At 40.7% G+C, this 21,223-nt stretch overlaps 1 protein-coding gene across 26 annotated transcripts in view; it reads right to left on the reverse strand.

The window, feature by feature from the left end:
* Positions 1-21,223, reverse strand: part of SIPA1L1 (signal induced proliferation associated 1 like 1) — a 385,638-nt gene that overhangs the window by 111,979 nt on the left and 252,436 nt on the right. For 25 of the 26 annotated variants that reach the window (XM_045579110.1, XM_045579114.1, XM_045579079.1 and 22 more), the window contains 2 exons: positions 17,847-19,645; positions 800-930 (listed from right to left, as the gene is read on the reverse strand). In XM_045579110.1, coding sequence (XP_045435066.1) covers positions 800-930; positions 17,847-19,344 — 1,629 coding nt within the window. In that variant the 5' untranslated portion in view covers positions 19,345-19,645. Of the gene's footprint in view, positions 1-799; positions 931-17,846; positions 19,646-20,257; positions 20,405-21,223 lie in introns of those variants that run through there. The other variant, XM_036432474.2, reaches the window with a different exon arrangement.

The following is a 21,223-nucleotide window of genomic DNA, read 5'->3' on the forward strand; positions in this document are numbered from 1 at the left end:
AGATACCTCAAGGGGGTATTAGGCATTAGTGTGTAACAATGATCCTAAGTGCTCGGAGGTAATAAATGGATAGCTGGCACAGTAATTTATGTTTAGAAAGACGACAGAACTTCATAATCCCAAATTTGTTGTTGGCTTTTTAAGAAATGCTTTGTTGGCTAGTTTATTTTTCCTTTTCTTTCTTTGAACCTGGATTTCATTAAAAAATAAAAAGTGACATATTATGTGTACTTAGATTCCTAAATTGCTCCAAAGGCCTGTTTCACCCACACCACACAGCCTCTGGTTCCAACAGCCCATGCTCTAGGCCTCAGAGAATAGGTCCAAAAGATGGCCAAGGGAAAGTAGGAGGAAGAAAGTCTTTTCCCCTCCCTTGAGTCATAAGTAACCTAAGCATTCGTTTGGAGGAGTGTGCTGAGCCCTAGGTCACGCGCTCCCATGTGTGAGCGCCCCAGCTCCTCCACTGGCTCCGCATTTTGTGGCTACCCCAGCAGGACAGGCGATATCCCATTTGGGATTCTGAGGGCTCCAATTTCTTGAGCCCCACGCAATGGACGTATCTTTCTCTGAATCAAAACTCCCATTCATTTATTGAATCTCTCCAGAGCTCAGTGGAAAGAAAGGCTCTGGCTCAAACCATTCTGTCTACTCCCATCGCCACCAGAATAATGAAAGGGGGCTTTGTGACTTTCGGAGACATTTGTGATCAGGCGATATTAAATTTAATTGCTTTGCTACAGCTACCACTATACTTTTTTCTCGCTTCCATTAAGCCTCACCTTTCTCATTTGCAACTTACCTCACTCGTTCTAAATATTATTCGGTAGTTATAAGGAGATCCATTTTCTTTCATTTCTTCTGGTTTTTCCCTTCGAATGCTCACAGCCACTGGACCAAGATTCTCATCAGCCCCAAAATAGTTCCAGTGTTCTTAAGTAAAATAAGACAAAACAAAATTAAAATGCGATGTTCTGCTGGACATTTAGATCACTCAAATTACTTTATATCAATAAAATGCAAACACATTGAACAAACATCAATATTCTTCGATGTGTTATAAAAACAAGGCCTTGGCTACACAGCTAAGTTTTAGAACAGGTAACACTGAAGAGAGGTGGCCTGTTGAGTTTCTTTGCTTTTTCTCCCTACATTCTACCATTTAAATAGGGTAAGTTTGTGTCTGAGATATTTAGCTTTTCTTTAAAAACAAAACAAAAAATACCCCAAATCTATTGAAAATAGAGTTTGAAGACAGAGGGATTTCCCCAAGATTGAAAAAAACATTTCTTTGGATTGGAGCAAGAAGGTCTATGCATCATGGAGCAGCACTCTGGTCCCAGGGAGCCCAGGGACGATGGCAAAGGGACTCAGAGAAAAGAGCTCCGTCCCAGAATGCTGGCTCACCAATGGCTTCTTCCTATAGTGAGCACAAAAGCATCCCACAAGGCCACTGGACCGGAGGGCATGGTGTGGTCTGGGACAATGGGCCTCTCCTAGGTAACCTGGGTGGCCAGTGACTTAATAGGATTCAGAGAATTCTCTTCAAGACCCCAAATGTTAACAGAACCTTGGGGGTTAAGGGGAGTCTCCTTAAGACTGATTTACCTTCCTCCTGACAGGAACAAAATTGAATTAATTTACAGATAATTTTGAAGAGGGATTTTTTACTATGCACCTGTGTATGTGTGCATACACTTCTTTTGTTTTTAAATTGATACATACATGAGATGTTCACAGATGAGGAAGTTCATAAAACACAGAAATATATGAAAAGCTAGAGTAAATAACCCATTTTTCAAACTTCTAAAACATTTACTTTATACCATTCTGTATAATTTACATGTGACATGACTGTATGACTGAGTTACGATATGGTATGTTATTCTCATACAAAAAGCACAACATTTGAAAAGACACGCTATTCCCATAAAAAATCCATGAGAATTAGAAATTACAGCATAAAATACTGAATCTGTAGTTTTAAAATTTAGGTAATACATATGAAAATACTTTGCAAGTACTAAAGATCAACTATAAAAGATATAATCATAAATACTGAGGGCTCTCTAAGAAGATTATCATAATCTATGGAGATTCAAAAAGAAAAGCACGTGGAAATACAGGCAACAAACATCTCACATACAACTGAGAAACAAACCAATAAATGTCACAAAATATATGTACAAACGCTCAGGTACACCCTCAAAGCACAGCTGTGAGAATCACACTCAGAGGTGATTTACTCTTAACTTTGCACATCATTTTAATAAGCGTGGCTGTCTGTTCTTCCTAAGCCAGAGGTGTGATAATTCCAGATGCTGACGAAGTCCAGAGTGTAGGCTGATACAGACCTGCATGCAGACAGCAATGTGATAGAACAACTGACAACAAGGAAGAAAACAGAAAGGGAGAAGGCTGAAATAGTATAAAAAAGCAGGCAAGAACTTAAAGAAAAACAGACATCAATCCAGGGCCATTCTCTGAAGGAGCAAGAGCTTAACACATTCCAGTAACTTCAGAAGGTAATTGAAAAAGTTTTTATTGATTTGAGAGAGAGAACGAGAAGAGGAGGGAGGGAAAGAGAGAAACATCAATGATGATAGAGAATCATCCATCGGCTGCCTCTCCCACACATCCCTACTGGGAATTGAGCCCTCAACCTGGGCATGTGTCCTGACCAGGAATCAATCCAGCGACTTCTTGGCTCATGGAGGAACGCTCAACCACTGAGCCACACTGGCCAGGCAAAGAAGATAATTTAATACTGCAGCACAGAACGACAGTGGAGGGATCAAGATGAGTGTGAGACTCATCCATAACATTCTGCTTCCTGCATGTCAGGGATTCATCTGAAACCCAACTCTCTAGGAACTCCTTAATCACACCCAACACATCTCAGGAAAGGCAGGTGAGACTGCTGCTCTCCACTGTGGAGAAATTCATAAACATGTATCTCAGGCCACAGTCAATTCTTCTTCATCAACTTCAACTCATTCCCAAGCTGTCCCTGCCCAGCTCCCCTTCTCCAGAGCAGATATTTCAAACACTCTCTGTTCTCCTTCCACCTTCCCGCACCTGCTTTCTCCTCAATCCCAGCCAATGATAATGCTGTCTACTAAGTCACAGAGAAAACAAGGAAGCCCCTTTAGAAGCAAATGTCTTCATTTTCCATCACACTTGCCAACTTACCTGGATCCATTCCAGACCTTTGCTTCCTTCTCTTTACAACCCAGAACTCAATCTCAGCCTAAATGCTGGCCTCCACACAGTCCGCCTTCCCAGGGGCTCTGATGCCTTAACTACCCTCCTTTGATCTTTGACTTCTCCCTCTCTATTTACTGATTTCCATCATCACTTGATCAAGCTCAAGTCTTCTTCATCTTTAATTATAACACACCGACAACACCTTATCCCCCTTCAGGAATTCTTGAAAGGGCTGCCTGATTCCTCACCTTAGAATTACTGTAAGCTGACATCCACCTGAAGTAACCAATGATAGCCTTAAAGTTAAAAACAAATGGATAGGTTGGTCTCAAACTCTCCCTAACATCTGCCACAGTGGATCATTTTTATTTATTTTTTTTTTTTCTAGAAGCACTCTTCCTGGCTTCTGTGACAGCACTCTCTCCTGATTTTCCTTCTATCACTCTGGCCATCACTCAGTTTCCCTTCCTCTTACCATCCTGAATACTCCATCCACTCTCAGCAATTCAACTGCCATCTCGATGCTGCTTATGGTCAAAAGTCTACATGCTCACTCCAGACTTCTCTGAGCCCTCAATCTTTACCTCTACCTAGTGGAACTCTATTTGTCTGTCCTACGGACATTTGCAAAAGTGAACCCATCACCTTGCACCAAACCTACGAAGCTCTCACTGCAGCCTGATTTTTACCGACTGCTACCACATTCACCTCGTTGCTCGGGCCAGATTCTCTGTCATACCTGCAAACTGTAGCTCCTACAAGCGCTCTTAAATCTATTTTGTCTCCATCCCTTGGCCAGTGACTTCCCCATCACCATATGCCTATATGTTTGTAAGTCTTCTAACTGGTTTGCTTTTATCCAATTTGTTTACACAGCAGCCATATGTCCATTATATTATGCAAATATCACCATTAAGTTTAAAATCCTTCCCGAGCTTTCCCAAGGGCCCTCGCATACTTTCATGGCTTCCCAAAGACTCCCAACCTGTCACCAGCCCACCACTCATTTCAACCCAGAACTTTCCGTCATCCTTCTGACCTGAGGATCTCTGACACGAAACTTCTCTCAGTTGTTCAAACTTGCTCTGCCCTTTCTCACCCCAAATATTCTACCGAAACATTCTTCCCACAACAACTCTTTATTTGACCAAGCCTTCTCATCCTCCATGTCTAATCTGAACTATTACTACTAATCTGACATCCTCTAAAAGAGTGATTGAATACTTGAGCACAACGAAAGTGTTTCCTTGGTATATTAAAACTAATACTTTATTTCAAAATGTTAAAATTCATAGAAATACAAACCAGTGAAACCAAATATTTAATACATTTCAAATACAAAAATTTAGAAATGTTACAACAAAAATGTAAATTTATAAATATATAAATATTAAACTCAATCAACTTAGTATAAATTATCAGATAAAATAAGTGTTATTTTAAAACGAAACTAAACCCTACATAAAAATGACAAATGTTAATTAAAAAAAAATTAAAGATCATTTAAATGGGTTTTTTTTGTGTGTGTCCTCATCAACACTGACTTTTTTGTGTGCAATTTTCCAAGCTGCTTAGGAAGTACATTTCTGAGTTGGGGATGGTGATGAGATAATTATACACTAACTTTCTAACACTTTCTTCAGACTTTATCTTTAAACACACTCATCTCTGGTTTGATAACTCTGGGAAGAGCTTTCAAAACTTATTTGTGCTTGTGCAGAAACATCCTTTTTTTTTTCCTACTAAAAGTGAGCTCTAGCTATTTTACTCAAAAAGCATTTCCATTGGTCTTCAACTACTTCAGTTTCATTGATGTAGAAGAAGATTCTGGACTGGTTTCCTGTGTTAAATTCACTACTATCATGATTGGACTCTGCTTATTCAAAAAGTCTTTCAACTTGAGTAAGATTTATTCTTGCAGTAACCCTTGTTTTATTTTTGCCCACTGTATGCTCCTAAAATGTATAGAGTTGTAGGGGAAAACCTTTTCCACACAAACACTTTATTTCATTCAAAATCCTAATGCGGTGGCAGAGGAGTCTGGTTCAGCAAGTCACCTTAGATTGAATTTTCAAGTCCTTAAACTTTGATCTCAAGACAAATGACTCAGATTTTTTTTTTCTTTAACTTAAGCACCATCCTTTTAAGAGATGCCCTCAGTCTGGTCCTCCTGGCCTGTCCCTCGATGTCACTGGCCTGCAGCCCCTTCCCTCGGACCACAGCCTTTAGGCAGCACTTCTTACCTGCAGCGTTTTCCATTTATTCCTACCAGCCATTTACCTCCTTCCTTCACTAATGAAGCTATCCACCAACGGCAGAGGGCTCTTCAGCCAGACCCACAATCAGCTCTGTCTTTATGGAAGGGGAAGAGAAGGAACCCGGAGAGGGGAGTCGCAGTCTATGAGTATAAACAAAGGCTGGGAGCCCTGGATGAGAGAATTCGGAAGGATGAAAGCCAGAGGAAGGGAAGAGGAACTGGACGGTAGGGTGGGTAAATCTGCTAATGGATGACTTGAAATGCAGGTATTACATTATTATATGACCAAAAATAATGAGATTTTAGTGCCAGCATACTGGAATGCCTCAAACCAATACTGAAATCACTATATTAAATACAATGCAGCAAAGTGAGGCCCTTTGCCAAGCACTCCAATATTCACATCAAACCATGGAAATACAGCATTTCCTTTGTTTTTATAGATATGGAAACTATGATTTAGAAAGAGCAAGCCACTTCCCAGCCACAGCTAGTAAACAGCAGTGCCAAAGTCCAAACACATTATTTGAACTACTGATTCCAAAGTTCATTTTCTTAGCCATTATACAGAACATCATCTTCCCAACTTTCCAAAATTATATTATAAATAAAATTTGGTATCTAAAGGGATTAACTAGCCAGATCATACATAAAGCTTTATTCCTTGATGTGCTATTGAGCCAAGAATTCACTGTCTATAATGGGAGAGATAATGTTTTTTCTATATATGGGTGACTTCCCCCCTGCCTTTATTTTTCACGTTTAACACTTAAACAAATGTTTTGCCTGAGGTATTCTTATTACTTCTGGTTCTTGGGTTTAACAAGGATAGTACAAAGAGTGCCAATGATCAGTTCTGCCATCCCTACAATTTTCCACATAAATGGCTATATTCTTAACAAATAATAATTCCACATTCTTAGAGTGGAAAAATAGTAAATAGTTCAAAGCACCAAGTAATTAGATCAAGCACACTTCACATCACATGGGGCTCTGACCCACAGATAAGTATGTGGGCAAAAGACAAAAGAAGTGAAGTCTGGCATTTTATTTTCATTGTAAAAAAGTAAAGAAAGAAAGAAAGAAAAAGATCACAAGAGTTGTAGGGCTTCAACCAGTGAGTCCTGATCACTTGTATTATTTTTTTAATGATATTTGCAGACTTCATATTAATATCAGTTGTACATTTCCTTAGGAATACCAGCATAATCTGGACTGTGTGTAACTATGAGCAAAAATACATTCTTACTTTATATAAGACATGTAAAGTTATAATTCATGGCTCAAATATTTCTTTAGAATTATTAACTTAGAACTTTAAATAGGAAAAACAAACAGAGGAACACAAATCAAAGAAATGGAAAGCAAATAACAGTCTCTATCTTGCACCTATTAAAATTAGTGACCACATCTCAGAGGCCCAAAACAGTCCTTGGTAGGGGCATAATACATTCATTCATACACGACTGGTGGACTGTGGACTGGCACTAACCATTTTTAGAAAGCACTTATTTACTTAGGTGTGTGTTATAATATAGCAATCTATATAACAGTATATAATAGTAAAAGCCTAAGCTACGGTCCAACCATTAACCGGTAGCTATGACATGCACTGACCCCAGGGGGCAGACACTCAACATAGGAGCTGCTGAGCTGCAGTGACTTGGTAGCTGAGGTTCATTGGTGACGCACCAGAAACCAGAGAAGAGGGAGCCCAATTCCGGGATGTATTACCTGAGAACCACCCTCTTACAATCTGGGAATTCTCGGGGGATGTCACTGAGCCGTTTCAGCCCAATACCTGCATGCCAGGTCACGGGACCTCACCGATGCATGAATCGGTGCACCAGGCCTCTAATGTGTTATGATATAACAATAGATGTTAAAATCACAGGAAGATTCTAATCTTAGTTACCCTAATGGACCATGCAGAAGGAAAGATGAAAGCTCCTTTTCTCTATAAAGGGCATCTTCAGTCACCAAAGAAGGAGGACACTAAAGATACTAGTAAAGAATAAAACACTTAACTTTACTAGCTAGAATTAAAATCATTTCGCCATTTTAAACTATTTTTTCTTAAAATAGTCTGCTTGGTAGGCTACAAGTATGCCACTGTCAGTACAATCAACAACATAAACTTCGACTCTCAATAGTCTTTAGCTCAATATTTTCATGAGATAGAGAATTTGGATGAAATACTAACACATGCTTCTATAAAGCTACTTAGCTTTGCCTATTGGGTTCAAGTTGTTCAACTGTTTTATTTTCATGCAACTTACATCTTACTATGTATGGCAGGTCCAAAAGCCAAGAGAATTAGAAGGAAAAGGCAGCAGCAGCAGCACATTCCGCTACTCAAATGAAACAAAGATTTGCTAAGGTGCGGGCACTGAGAGTCCAACAGTTAAAGAATGGCACTTTCAGAGAAGCACTCCACCCAGAGCCTCCATCTCTGGCCCTCAAAGGGCTCATCCTATTAATAATTATAAGGGTGGAGGTTCCGTGAGAACTAAATAGCCTAAGACTTTGTCTCATAATCAAAAGCAGGTCAGAGAAATGGCTGGACATTTACACAGGACTGGCCACCTGCCAGGATTCTGTCCCAAAGCACTCCCCTAAGCTTATAATTAATATTACACAAGAGTAATTGTCCACATTATAAAGTGCACAGTACTCTGAGATCCCAATTCTTCTTTCCATAAGTAACTTAAAAAGTAGGGTGGTCTGTCACGGATTCATAGATATAGAGAACAAATTGATGGTTGCCAGATGGGAGAGGGCTTGTGGGACTTGGGGAGCTGGGTGACAAAGGGAAAGAGATTAAGACATAGTTACAAAATAGTCATGGGGATATAAAGTACAGCACAGGAAATATAGTCAATAATATTGTAATAACTATGTATGGTACCAGGTGGTTACTAGACTTACTGGGGGAGAACCACTTCATAAATTATATAAATGTCTAACCACTTATGCTGTATACCTGAAACTGTCATAAAATAATATTGAATGTCAACTATAATTGAAATATAAAAATTTTAAAATGAAAAAAAAGGTGGTCTGTTTGCCAAAATTACACGAAATAGTGGCGCTTAAATCTGCACGTGACTAAACAGACCCTAATGATTCCCTAACTTGCCAATAAAAGGTAGGCTTTAATATGAAGTTACGTTGACATTAATAAATTGTATCAAAGTGATTTAAGAAAAGGTATAAAGAGCCCTGACTGGTTTAGCTCAGTGGATAGAGCATTTGCTTGTGGACTGAAGAGTCCCAGGTTCGATTCCAGTTAAGGGCATATATACCTTGGTTGCGGGCACATCCCCAGTAGGGGGGTGTATGCAGGAGGCAGCTGATCTATGTTTTTCTCTCATTTATGTTTCTAACTCTCTATCCCTCCCCTTTCCTGTCTGTAAAAAATAAATAAATTTTTTTAAAGTACAAAGGAAACTTTATTTGAAACAAAGAAAAAATAAATTAAAAAAACAGAATCAAATGAAATATTTTTATTGGCCATTATCAATCTAAACAAATAGCAAATAATGATATTTTTTTAAAATTCAATCTCACTAGTGATGAAAGAAAAACATTTTGGGCTGATAATAAATATTCAAAAATAAAAATTGTAAATATTCAAAGCAGGCAAGAAAATGTTAAAACTATAGTCTTAAACATCATTTAAGCTTTCTGGTCTCAGGTTTCTTAAGAACTTGTGTAAAGTTCATACCATTTAATTGCAAATGAAAGCAATTTCAATGAGATACCTGCTTCTATCTCAATTTCTTTGTTGCCCCTTACCAGGGATATGCAGCAGCAAGAAATCTTCCTATATAAAATGCCTTTGAAGGCCAAAACCGGTTTGGCTCAGTGGTAGAGCATCAGTCTGCTAACTGAAAGGTCCCCAAGCTTCTATTCCAGGCATTGTCTGTGGGCACATCCCCGGTAGGGGGTATGCAAGAGGTGGCTGGTCGATGTTTCTCTCTCATCAACGTTTCTAACTCTCTCCCTTCCTCTCTGTAAAAAATCAATAAAATGTATATATATTTTTTAAATGCCTTTGAAGGATTTGGAAGGAGCCCCTCAGAGACTGGCAGAAATCCAAAGCAGAAGTTATGAGTGCAAGGACCATGCATAGTCTATATTCTTGATGACCAACTGTCTATATGAATTAAGAGATTGCTTCTACTGATGGTTTTACATCATCAAATGTTTCTACTTGACTTGGATTCAGTTGGGAAGATTTTTCCTTTCATCCAGCTGAAGCTCAGACGAATGGCCTCCCCATGAGAAGAGGAGGCTCCATGAGAAGACTAGGAAATTAGTTGATACAATAAAGTCAGTATTTTTGGGCTTACTCAGGATGTGGGGGGCTCACTGTGTCTAAAGTTATAATGAGGTATGCATTTGAGAAAGAGGTGACAAGCTCTATTATGAGTTATCATCTGTACTAAAATAACAGATAGAAAGGGCCCTTATTTCCTTTAGACCAGTGGTCTCCAACCTTTCAGATCTCACGGACCACCAGTTGGTGACCACTGCTCCAAACGTTTCCTTAAACCAGCGGTTGCCAACCTTTCGGACCTTACGGACCACAAGTGGTCCGAGAACCATCAGTTGGTGACTGCTGTTTTAGATTACAAATCAGCACGAAAATTCTTTGAAATATGGGCATCAGTAAGCACGGCTGTAACTTTATGCACGTTGACACAGGATGTTGGGAAAGCATTGCCATTTTCACATGGACAGCTCATGTGTTAACCACTGTTATTGACTACCTAAAGGGTTTTTTGCTTTTATCTTGACCGCTTTTAGACTTACAGAAAAATTGCAAAAGTACATGGCATCTCCACATCTTCCTAACCCAGTGTCCCCCAGTGGATCTTGTGTAACTACACATCTTACAATCATCATTAATCATAACCAGGAAATTAACATTGGTACAATCCCATTAACTAAAGAACTGACTCAGCCAAAACTGGTTTGGCTCAGTGGATAGAGTGTTGGCCTGCGGACTGAAAGGTCCCAGCTTCGATTCCAGTCAAGGGCATGTACCTTGGTTGCAGGCACATCCCTAGTAGGGGGTGTGCAAGAGGCAGCTGATTGATGATTCTCATTGATGTTTCTCTCTCTCTCTCTTCCTCCCTGTAAAAAAAAATCAATAAGATATATTAAAAAAAAAAAAAGGGAACAGACTCAAATTTCACCAGTTTTTCCACTGTATTTTTTGGACTTCAAAATCCCTTTCGGGATCCCATGTTGCCCTTCATTGTTACTTCTCTTTAGACCCCTACAGTCTGTAATCGTTTTTCAATCAGTACTTGTCTTTCAAGACTTTGATAACTTTGAAAATATTTTATTACTCTATTTGGGCTTGGTGATTTCACCTGATTGGCCTAAGGTTATGTATGCATTTTGGGCAAGAGAACTACTGAAATAACATAACCTTTCAGTTCATCATTTCACGGAGTCCGTGACATAGACCTCAATTCACTTGGTTCAGGTGACGTCTGACAGGTGTCCTTATCATGACCTTACTATCTTTCTCCTTATTTACAAATATCTTTGGGGAGATCTTTTGAGTTTATGCAAATCCTGCTTTTCCTCCTGTTTCTCCTCAAACTGTCACCCACTGATTTTAGCATCTATCAGTTTTGTCTAATAAAGTTTACAATAGAAAAAATCAGTCTCTATAGTGGTGTTTTGGGTCTGTGGGATCAATTGGTGGTCTTGGTTAATTTCCATAAAACCACTGTGACCACACACAGACTTGTGGTCTCATTTCCTGAAAAGAGAGGAAAAGAAACTACAACATATTAATTCAGTGTCTGGCACAGAACACAAGGTCATATACACAGAGAGCCCTGATTGCCTCTACCTGATGCTATAAACGCAAGATACATTGGCTCGTCAATTCAGTAAGTCTTATACTTCCCATCAGCACCCAACATTCACTCACTGCGGATCAAACGTGGGCCCGCCTAAGCTGTGGTCCTAGCCTTCAGGCAGGGCCTAGACTGGTTATGAACCAGGGTGTCATGGAAAGCATTGTGCAGAAACAAGGGGCACAGGGTGGCTCAGAGGTGAGAGAGCACCTGCACCTTAGGGAGGAAGGGGGTCACACAGGCATCACGAGCCCAGGAGCGGCAGGAGCTTGTGAGGTAAGAGAAGATGGAGAACAACTCATCCTAAAACGCTCCTGTGCTGGGCCAGAGGAGCAGTCAAAGCACATGTCCTTTTCCCCGACTTCCACAAACCTCTGGACTGATATGACATTGGTAACACAGAGCCTGAATGCTTAGAGGTCAGGGTTTAGACAAGCAGTGCTGGGACTCAGGAGATCACACCCAAGAAAGGACAGGATGTTTGTCTTCCAAGGAGTAAACATGTCAACTTTTATAACTAATGGCCTCCTTGCTGCTAGAAGCCAGGAGCAGGTAAAAAGTCAGCAGCAGAACATTCCTCGGCTGGTTTCTCAGTTAGTTAGTGCTTCAAATCCCCCTGAGGAGGACTACATAATTAGAGAGCTCCCTTTAAACAAATCACACATAGTTTATGTGATCACAATCCTATATAATAAAAGCTTAATATGCTATGTGTCCAATAGGCTATTCAACCAATCAAAGAGCAATATGCTAATGATATGCTAAAGATGTTCAATCACTCCCTATGACACCAGTAGGCAGACAGTTGACTGGTCAACCAGTCACTATGATGTGCACTGACCACCAGGGGACAGACTCTCTGAGTGGTAGGTTAGCTTACTGCTGGGATCCAGCCAATTGGGACTAAACAAGATGGTCTGGACACGTCCTGAAGTCCTCCCTCAGTTTCTCCCTGGCTGGCCAACCTCCCACATCTCTCCCCAGCCCCGATCATGCACTGATGGGACCCTTCGGTTTGGCCTGTGCCCTCTTGCAATCAGGACCCCTCAGGGGGTGTCAGATAGCCAGTTTGGGCCCGATCCCACAATCCAGGCGGAGGAACCTCACTGGTGCACAAATTCAAAAAATAAAAGACATTAAAACAATCAAGTATACAGATATAAACCTTTCCATATTAATTTTGGCAGAAATTAATATTTATGTTCAAGAGCACAGAGTACACTGTGGTTCAGTAGAACAGACTTGTTGACTTGATTGATTTGAAATATAACACTGTTCATATCAAAAACTACCTTTATCCAACCAGAAAGAATACATGCACCCTTAGGTCCACAGCAGTGTTATTTACAATAGCCAAGATCTGGAAACAGCCTAAATGCTCATTAGTAGACAAGTGGATAAAAAAGCTGTGATTCATTTACACAATGGAATACCATGCAGCTGTAAAAAAGAAGGAACTCTTAACCCTTTGCAACAGTGTGGATGGACATGGAAATTATTCAGCTAACTGAAATAAACCAGGCAGAGAAAGACAAATATCACATGATCTCACTTATATGTGGGATCTAATAAACAAAACAAACTGACGAAATAAATGGATCCAAAGGCATTAAATACCTGGAACAGACTGACATCTCAGAGGGGAAAGAAGTAGGTGGAACTGGAAGAGATTAGCTAAAGAACATATATGCATATATGCATAACCCACAGACACAGACAATAATGTGGTGAAGGCCTAGGAGGAGGGGGAGGGAGACTGGGGACGGGAGGAAAACAAAGGGGGGAAGATATGGAGGTCATCTGTAATAGTCTCAACAGTTAAAAAAAAAAGAATTATCTTTTAAAAACTAAATTAGAGGACATCTTCAAGTTTCTTCAAGGCTAATGTTGCTATACTCATTGGATTAAAAAAAGAAAAAGAACAAAATAAGCAAGATTTTTACAAATAAGCTTAGCTGAATAGTGTCCCTGATGTTCTATCAGTACCATACAATACTCCACTAAAACATATAATAGCTACTTGTTAACAAACTGGAATTTGAAGCATAGCTTCTGAGAACAAAATTAAGAGTACATCAGAGTGCTAAAGCTGTCACTTCAAGTACAGATTAAGTTAAGTGCACATATTCTAAAGAAATGATTACAAGAGGTTGGGACATAAATAAAGAAAACTGGACGTTACAATAGGAGCTGAAATACAAGTTGCTGGTGTCCTCAAACTGGTTAATCCTGGGGCCCAACATATTGCTAAACTTCATTTGTGTGGCTGTGTGCTCCAAAACATGGGGATGAGGTGGGGTAGGGAGAGGTAGAGGTGTAGGAGGAAGGTGAACAAATAAAAACAGTCAAATCTGGTGATTTAAAGTTACCAGAAGAATAATCGGGTGCACAAACATCAGTTTTCCATCTTTTCGGGAGTGGGAAGATATTCTTAAATGAGCTTCGCCCCAGATAATGGCAGTTTCTCCTGGCCGCTGGGCAGCAGGGAGGGGCCTTCCCTACCAGAGCTTCTTCACAAACTTGACTTTGAGAGTGACACCCCACCAACATCAGATACCCTATCAACACTTCGATCAATGGAGCAACAAACACCACAGCCAAGGCAACCCCTGGGCTCCTCTCTTTTCTATTGATGCATTTCTCTGAATGGGATTCAGGAAGGTCATGCCTCACAGACAATTGTGTAGTCAGTGCAAACGAAAAAATTCTGTATGGGAACAGCAAAGGAAGTGAGTAACGGCTAGGAAAAGGTCTCCTCAATCAGCCATGTCGGCTACAGGTAACAATTATTCTATAACTTAGTATTTTCCACTTGCAAATTTCCTTGGTACTTAGATCATGGGGACTATGTACATAAATGAGAAATACAAAACATAAATGTACTCCAAGGGAGAGGACTAGATTAACTTTAATGCTCTCCCACTGCCTGGTTGGTGCCTCTCTAGGAAGGCTCAGGTTGCATCACTTGGACTTATCTGACTGACAGCTTCATTTGGGATCCTATGAGCACTAAGTGAGGAGGTCTGCATAAAGTACAAAGTAATAACACAATAAATGTTAGCTGTATTATTAGTATCGTTTACTCCACGCTGAGGCTCAGCAGACACATCACACACACTACAAAAGAGCAACGAGAAGTGGGCAGGAAAAAGGACCGGAAAAAAGAACAATGACAGTGTTTTGCTTATTTTAATAAGTGTAAACAGTGGGATTCCTCTGCTGGTCCGGGATCTTTGCTGCAATGGTCTGGGCTTACATGTTGAAGCCAAATATCTTCTACAGACCAAATTTTCAAAATAATGATGTTTATAAAAACATCAGCCAAACACAATTAAAATTTACATATAATGTTGACAGTATACTGTTTTCCCTAGAGACTTAGCCACAATGAAGTCAGAAATGCATTAAACAGAAGAATGGAAAATATGGGGTGACAAAGAGGTTAGAGTGAGAACCAGGCCAAGAGCCTATACCCTGCTGCTGGGAGATAAATTACACCTGGCATTGATGTACTTCTGCAAAAGGGCTGACTCACTTTAAGGTTCTGATTAGAAAAAATGAGTTAGTGCACTAACTGCAGTGAATCAATTTGTATATAAAAATTATAAGATAATTACTTAACTATATTTTATACAGTGATAAATGTATAGATATTAAATATTTTAATATACAGTTATACTTTAGGGGGTTTAATATCAGCTTCAAATGATGTTACCCATAGTCAAAATTTGCTGTATATTATCATATTGTGACAAATGACCTGTTTGGGTTGTAAGTTCTAAGTTGTGTGGCCCAAGAAAATACAGCAGGCATTCTATGTAACTGCCTTTCACTGAGCCAACCTCCTGGATTAAATATTGCCCCGGGCTTCCTCTGTAAACCACGATGATGAATACCCAATGGCACTAGCAAGCAATCCATAGCACCACACACATGGGATTTCTGCTCCCACTAGCTGGACAAAGAGTCTGCTGTGTCTTCCAAACCTGTTTATGCCAGTTGACTTGTTACTGTAATTATGAAATTTAATTAAATATTATGAAAGCTTATGGAATATGAGCACAAAAAATAAATCTCATTCCTACTAAAAACTAAGTTGAAGGTCTTGGAAAGACTTAATAAAGACAAGTCACTAAAAAAAAAAAAGCTTTTGGATTAGATGTGGGTGAGATGGCTATAAAAAGTGAGAAAAAAAAATATGAAACCTAAGATTTTATAATATTCAGATTGCTTTGACAGTGTCTGTGTTTGTGCTCTTGTGGTTTATACTATTAATACAAACATAGACGTCAAAATAGTAGAATAGCTGTCAAAGAAAATCCCTTGGACTCAAGAGTTTGGCAAATATACTTTTATATATTTTAATGAAAATATTTTGAATATGTACACTTTTTAAAGATTTCCTATTTAACAGGTATTTTCAATTACTAATTCTAATTATATTGGGTAAGAGGTACTTTAACATGCTTCAAATTAGAAAATATTTTGGATTGGTGGCTTTTAAATTTATGAAGTGTTATGAGCTAAACTGGATTACTCTGAAATATAGGCATTCAAATTTTTATCCCAAACTTTGGAGAGAAAAATCCTTTAAACAAATTTCTACCAGATTTAAACATAAAAATAAACTCCTTCCTTTTAGAGTAATACAGTAGAGAGCTGAGCCCAGCGGTTAAGAACATGACTCTGGTCAGACTCAAAGGTGGAATCCTGATCTAACATTACTAGCTCCATGACAGCTAAACCACTAATGTCACTTAAGCCGTGTTCTCATCTGGAAAATGTCACCAATAGCGGCCCGTACCACAGTGGGCAGAGAGGTTGAAATGAGAATACGCATGTCATATCAAAAGTTCCTGGTTCATAATAAGTGCTTGAAAATGTTCAGTATTACTGTTACCATATTGCCTAATGGAGAAAAAGTACCTACTACTACATAAAAAAGATTATAACTAATATGTTCCTTCTTGTGTTGGATCTGAAGTGTCAATTTTCAGCAAGATGGCCTTCACCCACAGACAGCTCAGAAACACCTATGAAAATTTTCCTAGGTACAACAGATCAGGCATTCTCAGCTGGGTGCAATAGTACTACCTAAGGAATATTTGGCAATGCTTGGAGACATTTTAGGTTGTCACAACTGGGGAAGGGAGAGGGGACATACATTGGCATCTAGGGCATAGGGGCCTGGGGTGCTGCTGAACATCCTACAATGCATAGGATAGCCTCCCTCCAAAGAAGTATCTGGTCCCAAATGCCAAGATGGGAACACTGAGAAACGCTACAGCTTAAAGGACAGTATAAAAAAAAGTGATTTCTAAAATCTACTTCAGGAATTTATCCCAAGAGAATAAAAGTTGCCTAAAAATGAAATTGGGGTCTTCATTATCATATTCATTCCAGAAGCATTGCCATGAATATTTAGGAGACATTGTTCTTGTAACAAGATAAGATTCTCCTGGTCAATAGGAGACCCTCTGAAATAGGGTCTGATCATGTAATAACCTTAGGGTAAGTTTTATTCTAAAGCCATAATGAATACCAGAAATGCAATGTCATTTAGAAGAATTAGTCTAAATAAGATTTTAAAAACTCCAAAATGGTAAGTGGGAAATCGAAACATTGCTGCAGTCATCTGCATACAAGGCCTTTCAACCCGGCTGCAGGGGTTTCTGAGCCAGCCCACGGGACCACAGGTGCATGTCCCTCCCGGGCCAGCATCCTGTTTCCCAGCTTGGGTGCTTATATGACAAACTCACTCATCAATTAATAATGCTGCTCAAAAACACTATTAGAGAGCTCTTATGAGTTCATTTAAACTACCGACTTTTTAACAAATCACAGGGCCTTTCTTAAAAGTCTGAGATAAAATGTTACACAAGCTATAACCCAACAATATATGTATATATTTCCCCCCAAGAACAAAAAAAGACTAACATGTTGAGGGTACTTATCTCTTCAGTGCCTTTTTTTATTCAAATACAGAAGATCTAAATTTGATTCCTGGCTCTGAAACTTATTGGCTCTGTGACTTTTGTCAAATAATGTAATTAACTCCCACTAAAATGCCTGTGAAACAAAGAGAAATGTATAACAATCCCCATTAACTGATGAGAACATTGAGGTGGGAAAGCAATGAAAGGCAGCATTAAGATGGTTTTTGTAACCCTTCATATAAAGCTATATTTAAAACATTTTCAACGTTAACATTTATCTGTAAAGGATACACAAGTACTTCTACACAGAGATTATATACCTCATTCACTAAATCAGATGTTTTGTTTGTTTTTAAAATGAGTATTTAATATATAAGACATTTTAATACCTTAAAGTAATTCATAAAAATGCAAATAGAATACATTACAAAGAGAAACACATCACAGCAAATACCTATTTAACTATTTTACTGTCAAGAAAAAATAAGGAATACATAAAAATCTTATGTCATACAACTTAAAAAAACAAACAACAAATAGTACTCTCTTTCAGAAAGAACTACTCACCCTTCTGATAGAAGAATTTCCTGTAATAGTAGGCGCCGAGGTCCACGTGCTCCACGATGTACCGTTTCATGCGGTCCAGGTGCAACACCGGGTTCTCCTTGGGCACTTCAAGCACTGCCACTCCTGCATTTGTGCAATGGGAGCTGAGTGCAGACTCAAAGGAGGCACTTTCACACCCACTAAAGGAGCCAGAGTTTGACTTGGACAGGCTGATTTTCCTTTCCCCTTCTCCTCCTATCTCATTCCGAAAATACGGACAGCTCATGACAAGCTCATTGCTTTTATCGTCTCCCTGGTCCATGCCGAGGCTTCCTTTGGAATTCAGGTCCTCCGTGCTGCCCATTGGGGAGTTAAAACTGGCGGAGTGGGACAGAGGTCCTGAAGCCAAGGACGCTACAGCAGCTGCCGAAGCCCCTGTGGTGGTGTTTCTCCTCTTAATAACGTTGTGCCTGTTCATGATCGCCTCGTTCAAGTCAAATAATATACTCTGGACATCGTAGTGGGCAAAGCACTTTGGACACGTCCATGGTCTGACGGAGTCTTCCGACCGGTTATCTTCAAGATCCGATGATTTCCCAAGTTCATCACCTTTGGCATTGCGTAACTTACGAAAAATGGATGAGTCTCCAGTTTCAGACTTGGACCGTCGCTTGAGTGGTTTTTCCCTTTCCTTGAAGAGCCTGAGATTGTCTCTTTGCGTGATGGGCCCATCTATGACATCCAAAGAGAAACCAGAACCCTTGCCCCCACCGGCGATGAGAAAGTCACTGAGATTAGTTGGAGTTGGACCTCGGTCGGATTTGTCCTCTTTGTAGCCCTTTAACAAGTCAATGAAGCTCTCTCCAGACGTTCCCTGCTTGTCGATTGAAGAGGTGCTGCCATACTCCCTGTGCAGGGAGGGCCCAGTCTTGTAGGTGGGCGAGATACATTCATCGAAGCTATCCACGTCAAGTTCACTTATGGTGATGTCGCTGTTGCTCCGCTGCCGGATCCTGCGGAGCGCCTTCCTGGGGGAGCTGGGGTAGGCTTCAGGCATGAGGAATCTGGAGTCCATGCTCTCCAACGGTCTCGTCTTGCTTTTCAGCGTGTTCTGTATGCTTTTCAGCATGGCTGAGTCACTGGAATTGAGGCTAACAGAACTTCCCTGACTCACGGGACTGCTTTTGGAGGACATGCTCTCAAGGCAACTTGAGGTTTCTATTTCCTGACTTGAACGGCTAGATTCTTTGACGTTTTCCTTCCGCGGGGGCCAATCTGCGATCCTAGCCCTGACCCCCATCTTTGGGACTCCAGGGGTCGAGGTGATGTGGTGAGGACCTTCACTTCGGGGGGGCCCTACCGGAGCCATGACCGAGGATCCCAGGCTGCCGTTTTGGGACCGGAAGCGCCGCATGTAGAAGTCGTCAGTGTGGACTTTGGGAGGGCCATCTGTGCCCACCACCGAGGCCCTGTCCGTGGCAAGAGGCCTCTCTGTCTGCGACCGTTTCAAGCTGGTCATGATGGGAAAGCGATCAGACCTAAATCCCTGCGGAAAGGACCACCATCTCCAGCTTTAAATGTGCACTTCCCTTTTGGAGAACGGTTTCCAGCAAATACAGCAGTTGCATAAGATCTTACTCTTTTTCATTTAAAAGGTTAAATGATGCCTTATTTTCAAGCTTCTGAAAATCCAGATCTTCAGAACATTATAATCCGCAATAGTTCCTTTGCTTCACTTTAATAGATGGCTTTCTTTCAGAAAAAACTGAATGGAACTTGTATTACTGGGACTCTGTGGTTGCTATAATCCCATGCTTTCTCTAAAAGAGAACAACAATTGGCATTAGCATTTGATGAACAAAATCTAAAAACAAATATGCAATTGCCAAAACCAGACACATGAAAAGAAGAGACTCCATCATGAATGTGGTTTGCAGCTCACAACCCAATATTTTATCAAAGCAGGTTTGAAAGAAAGTGAAATCCACCATATATATATCACTATTAATACTTCAGCTTAATTGAACTATTTCATAGAACTGGGAGTGAGGAGATCTCATTCCAGGACACTAAGGCTCCAACTCCCAGGGCAGACCAATTACAGACTCTAACGACCTCCAATAATGCAGAATATCACCAGCAACTGCGCTGACCAAAAGTTTTGAGACATAACCCACAGAGCTCAGTACTTTGAACAATGCATAGTCTGTTTTTTTTAACGAGACTAAAAATTAATAAGTCATTTATTTAGTATGTAGCAACTCACTTTTCAACACCTTACATCTCTCAAAGTCCTAGTTTGTCTTTTGTTTCTTTTACAAAGGCTTAACATAACTGGCAAGAGCAAATACAGCAGAGAGAAAATAAACAGCGTTTTCCGAGAGCCGCTCTATCCAGCACGCTTCTGTATTTTCCTCTACTTTATTACTTACCCCAAGGAGAAACATTTCAGAACGAATCCGGCATTCGCCACCGCCTCTTCCCAAGCTCTCTTCAGTTTCATCTATTCCTAAAGCTGGAACTAGTTCGCTAATTAACAAAATGTCTGCATTTCCTTAGGCACTGCAACCCACCCCACCCTTCGGCGCTCATTTATGAAGAAAGCAGAAACTAGACCCCTGCCGTAGTGAGACCTCTGCGCATTCCCCGAGAGAGGCCAAGAGCGGTCAGCATCCTTCCATGTGAGGGCCTGGAAGACCAACTTGCTTGGTGCACAGCCGTCAGGAGGGAGAGAGAACAGAATCCTGCGCGGCGGCGTGCATCCCGGAAATAAAGGCAGAGGACCCTTTCCCAAGCTCCGCAGGCGACACAAGGGGTGGCCGTTATATTCCTGCCAAATCCGTGTTGGGGAGATGCTGCTGACCCAGCACTGCACTGACAGGGCTGCATTGTCTACAAATCACGCCGACACCCTGAGGATGAGCCTCGCTCCCCGCTCCACGCAGCGGTAACAAGCACTTACTTCCACGATAATTAAGCATCTTGCTTGTCGGCTTCCTGCCTGCGAGGCAGCCGCTTTAATTCCCCTTGCGGTACGCAGCAGCGCTTTAGAAGGCTCGCTGCTATTTAAAGGCTGGAACATTTGGGGTGTTTCAAAAACTGCTCGCTGCCTGCAGAATGCGGGGCCAGCCAGCTCCAGCTGGGCTTGGGGGCTGGGCAGCGTCAGATAAATGCCAATTGTTCTCACCCCCTTCCCTCCTCTCCCCCACCTTTTGCGAAGGGATAATGTTCTGCGAGGCCACCTAATTAAACCTGGCTTCTGCGCTTTCTGGAGAGTTTTGCTGTTAGATTGCTCTGATTACCTCTCCGTCTCAGAACTTTACAGGCTCCCACTGAACAGTAAGCCTTCAAGTGGTGGAACGTGCTAACTGTTGCGTCCAAAGGCAGCACGTGTGGCC

This window comes from Pipistrellus kuhlii, unplaced genomic scaffold, assembly GCF_014108245.1.
Source record: "Pipistrellus kuhlii isolate mPipKuh1 unplaced genomic scaffold, mPipKuh1.p scaffold_m20_p_1, whole genome shotgun sequence".
In the NCBI taxonomy this organism is placed as follows: Eukaryota; Metazoa; Chordata; class Mammalia; order Chiroptera; family Vespertilionidae; genus Pipistrellus; species Pipistrellus kuhlii.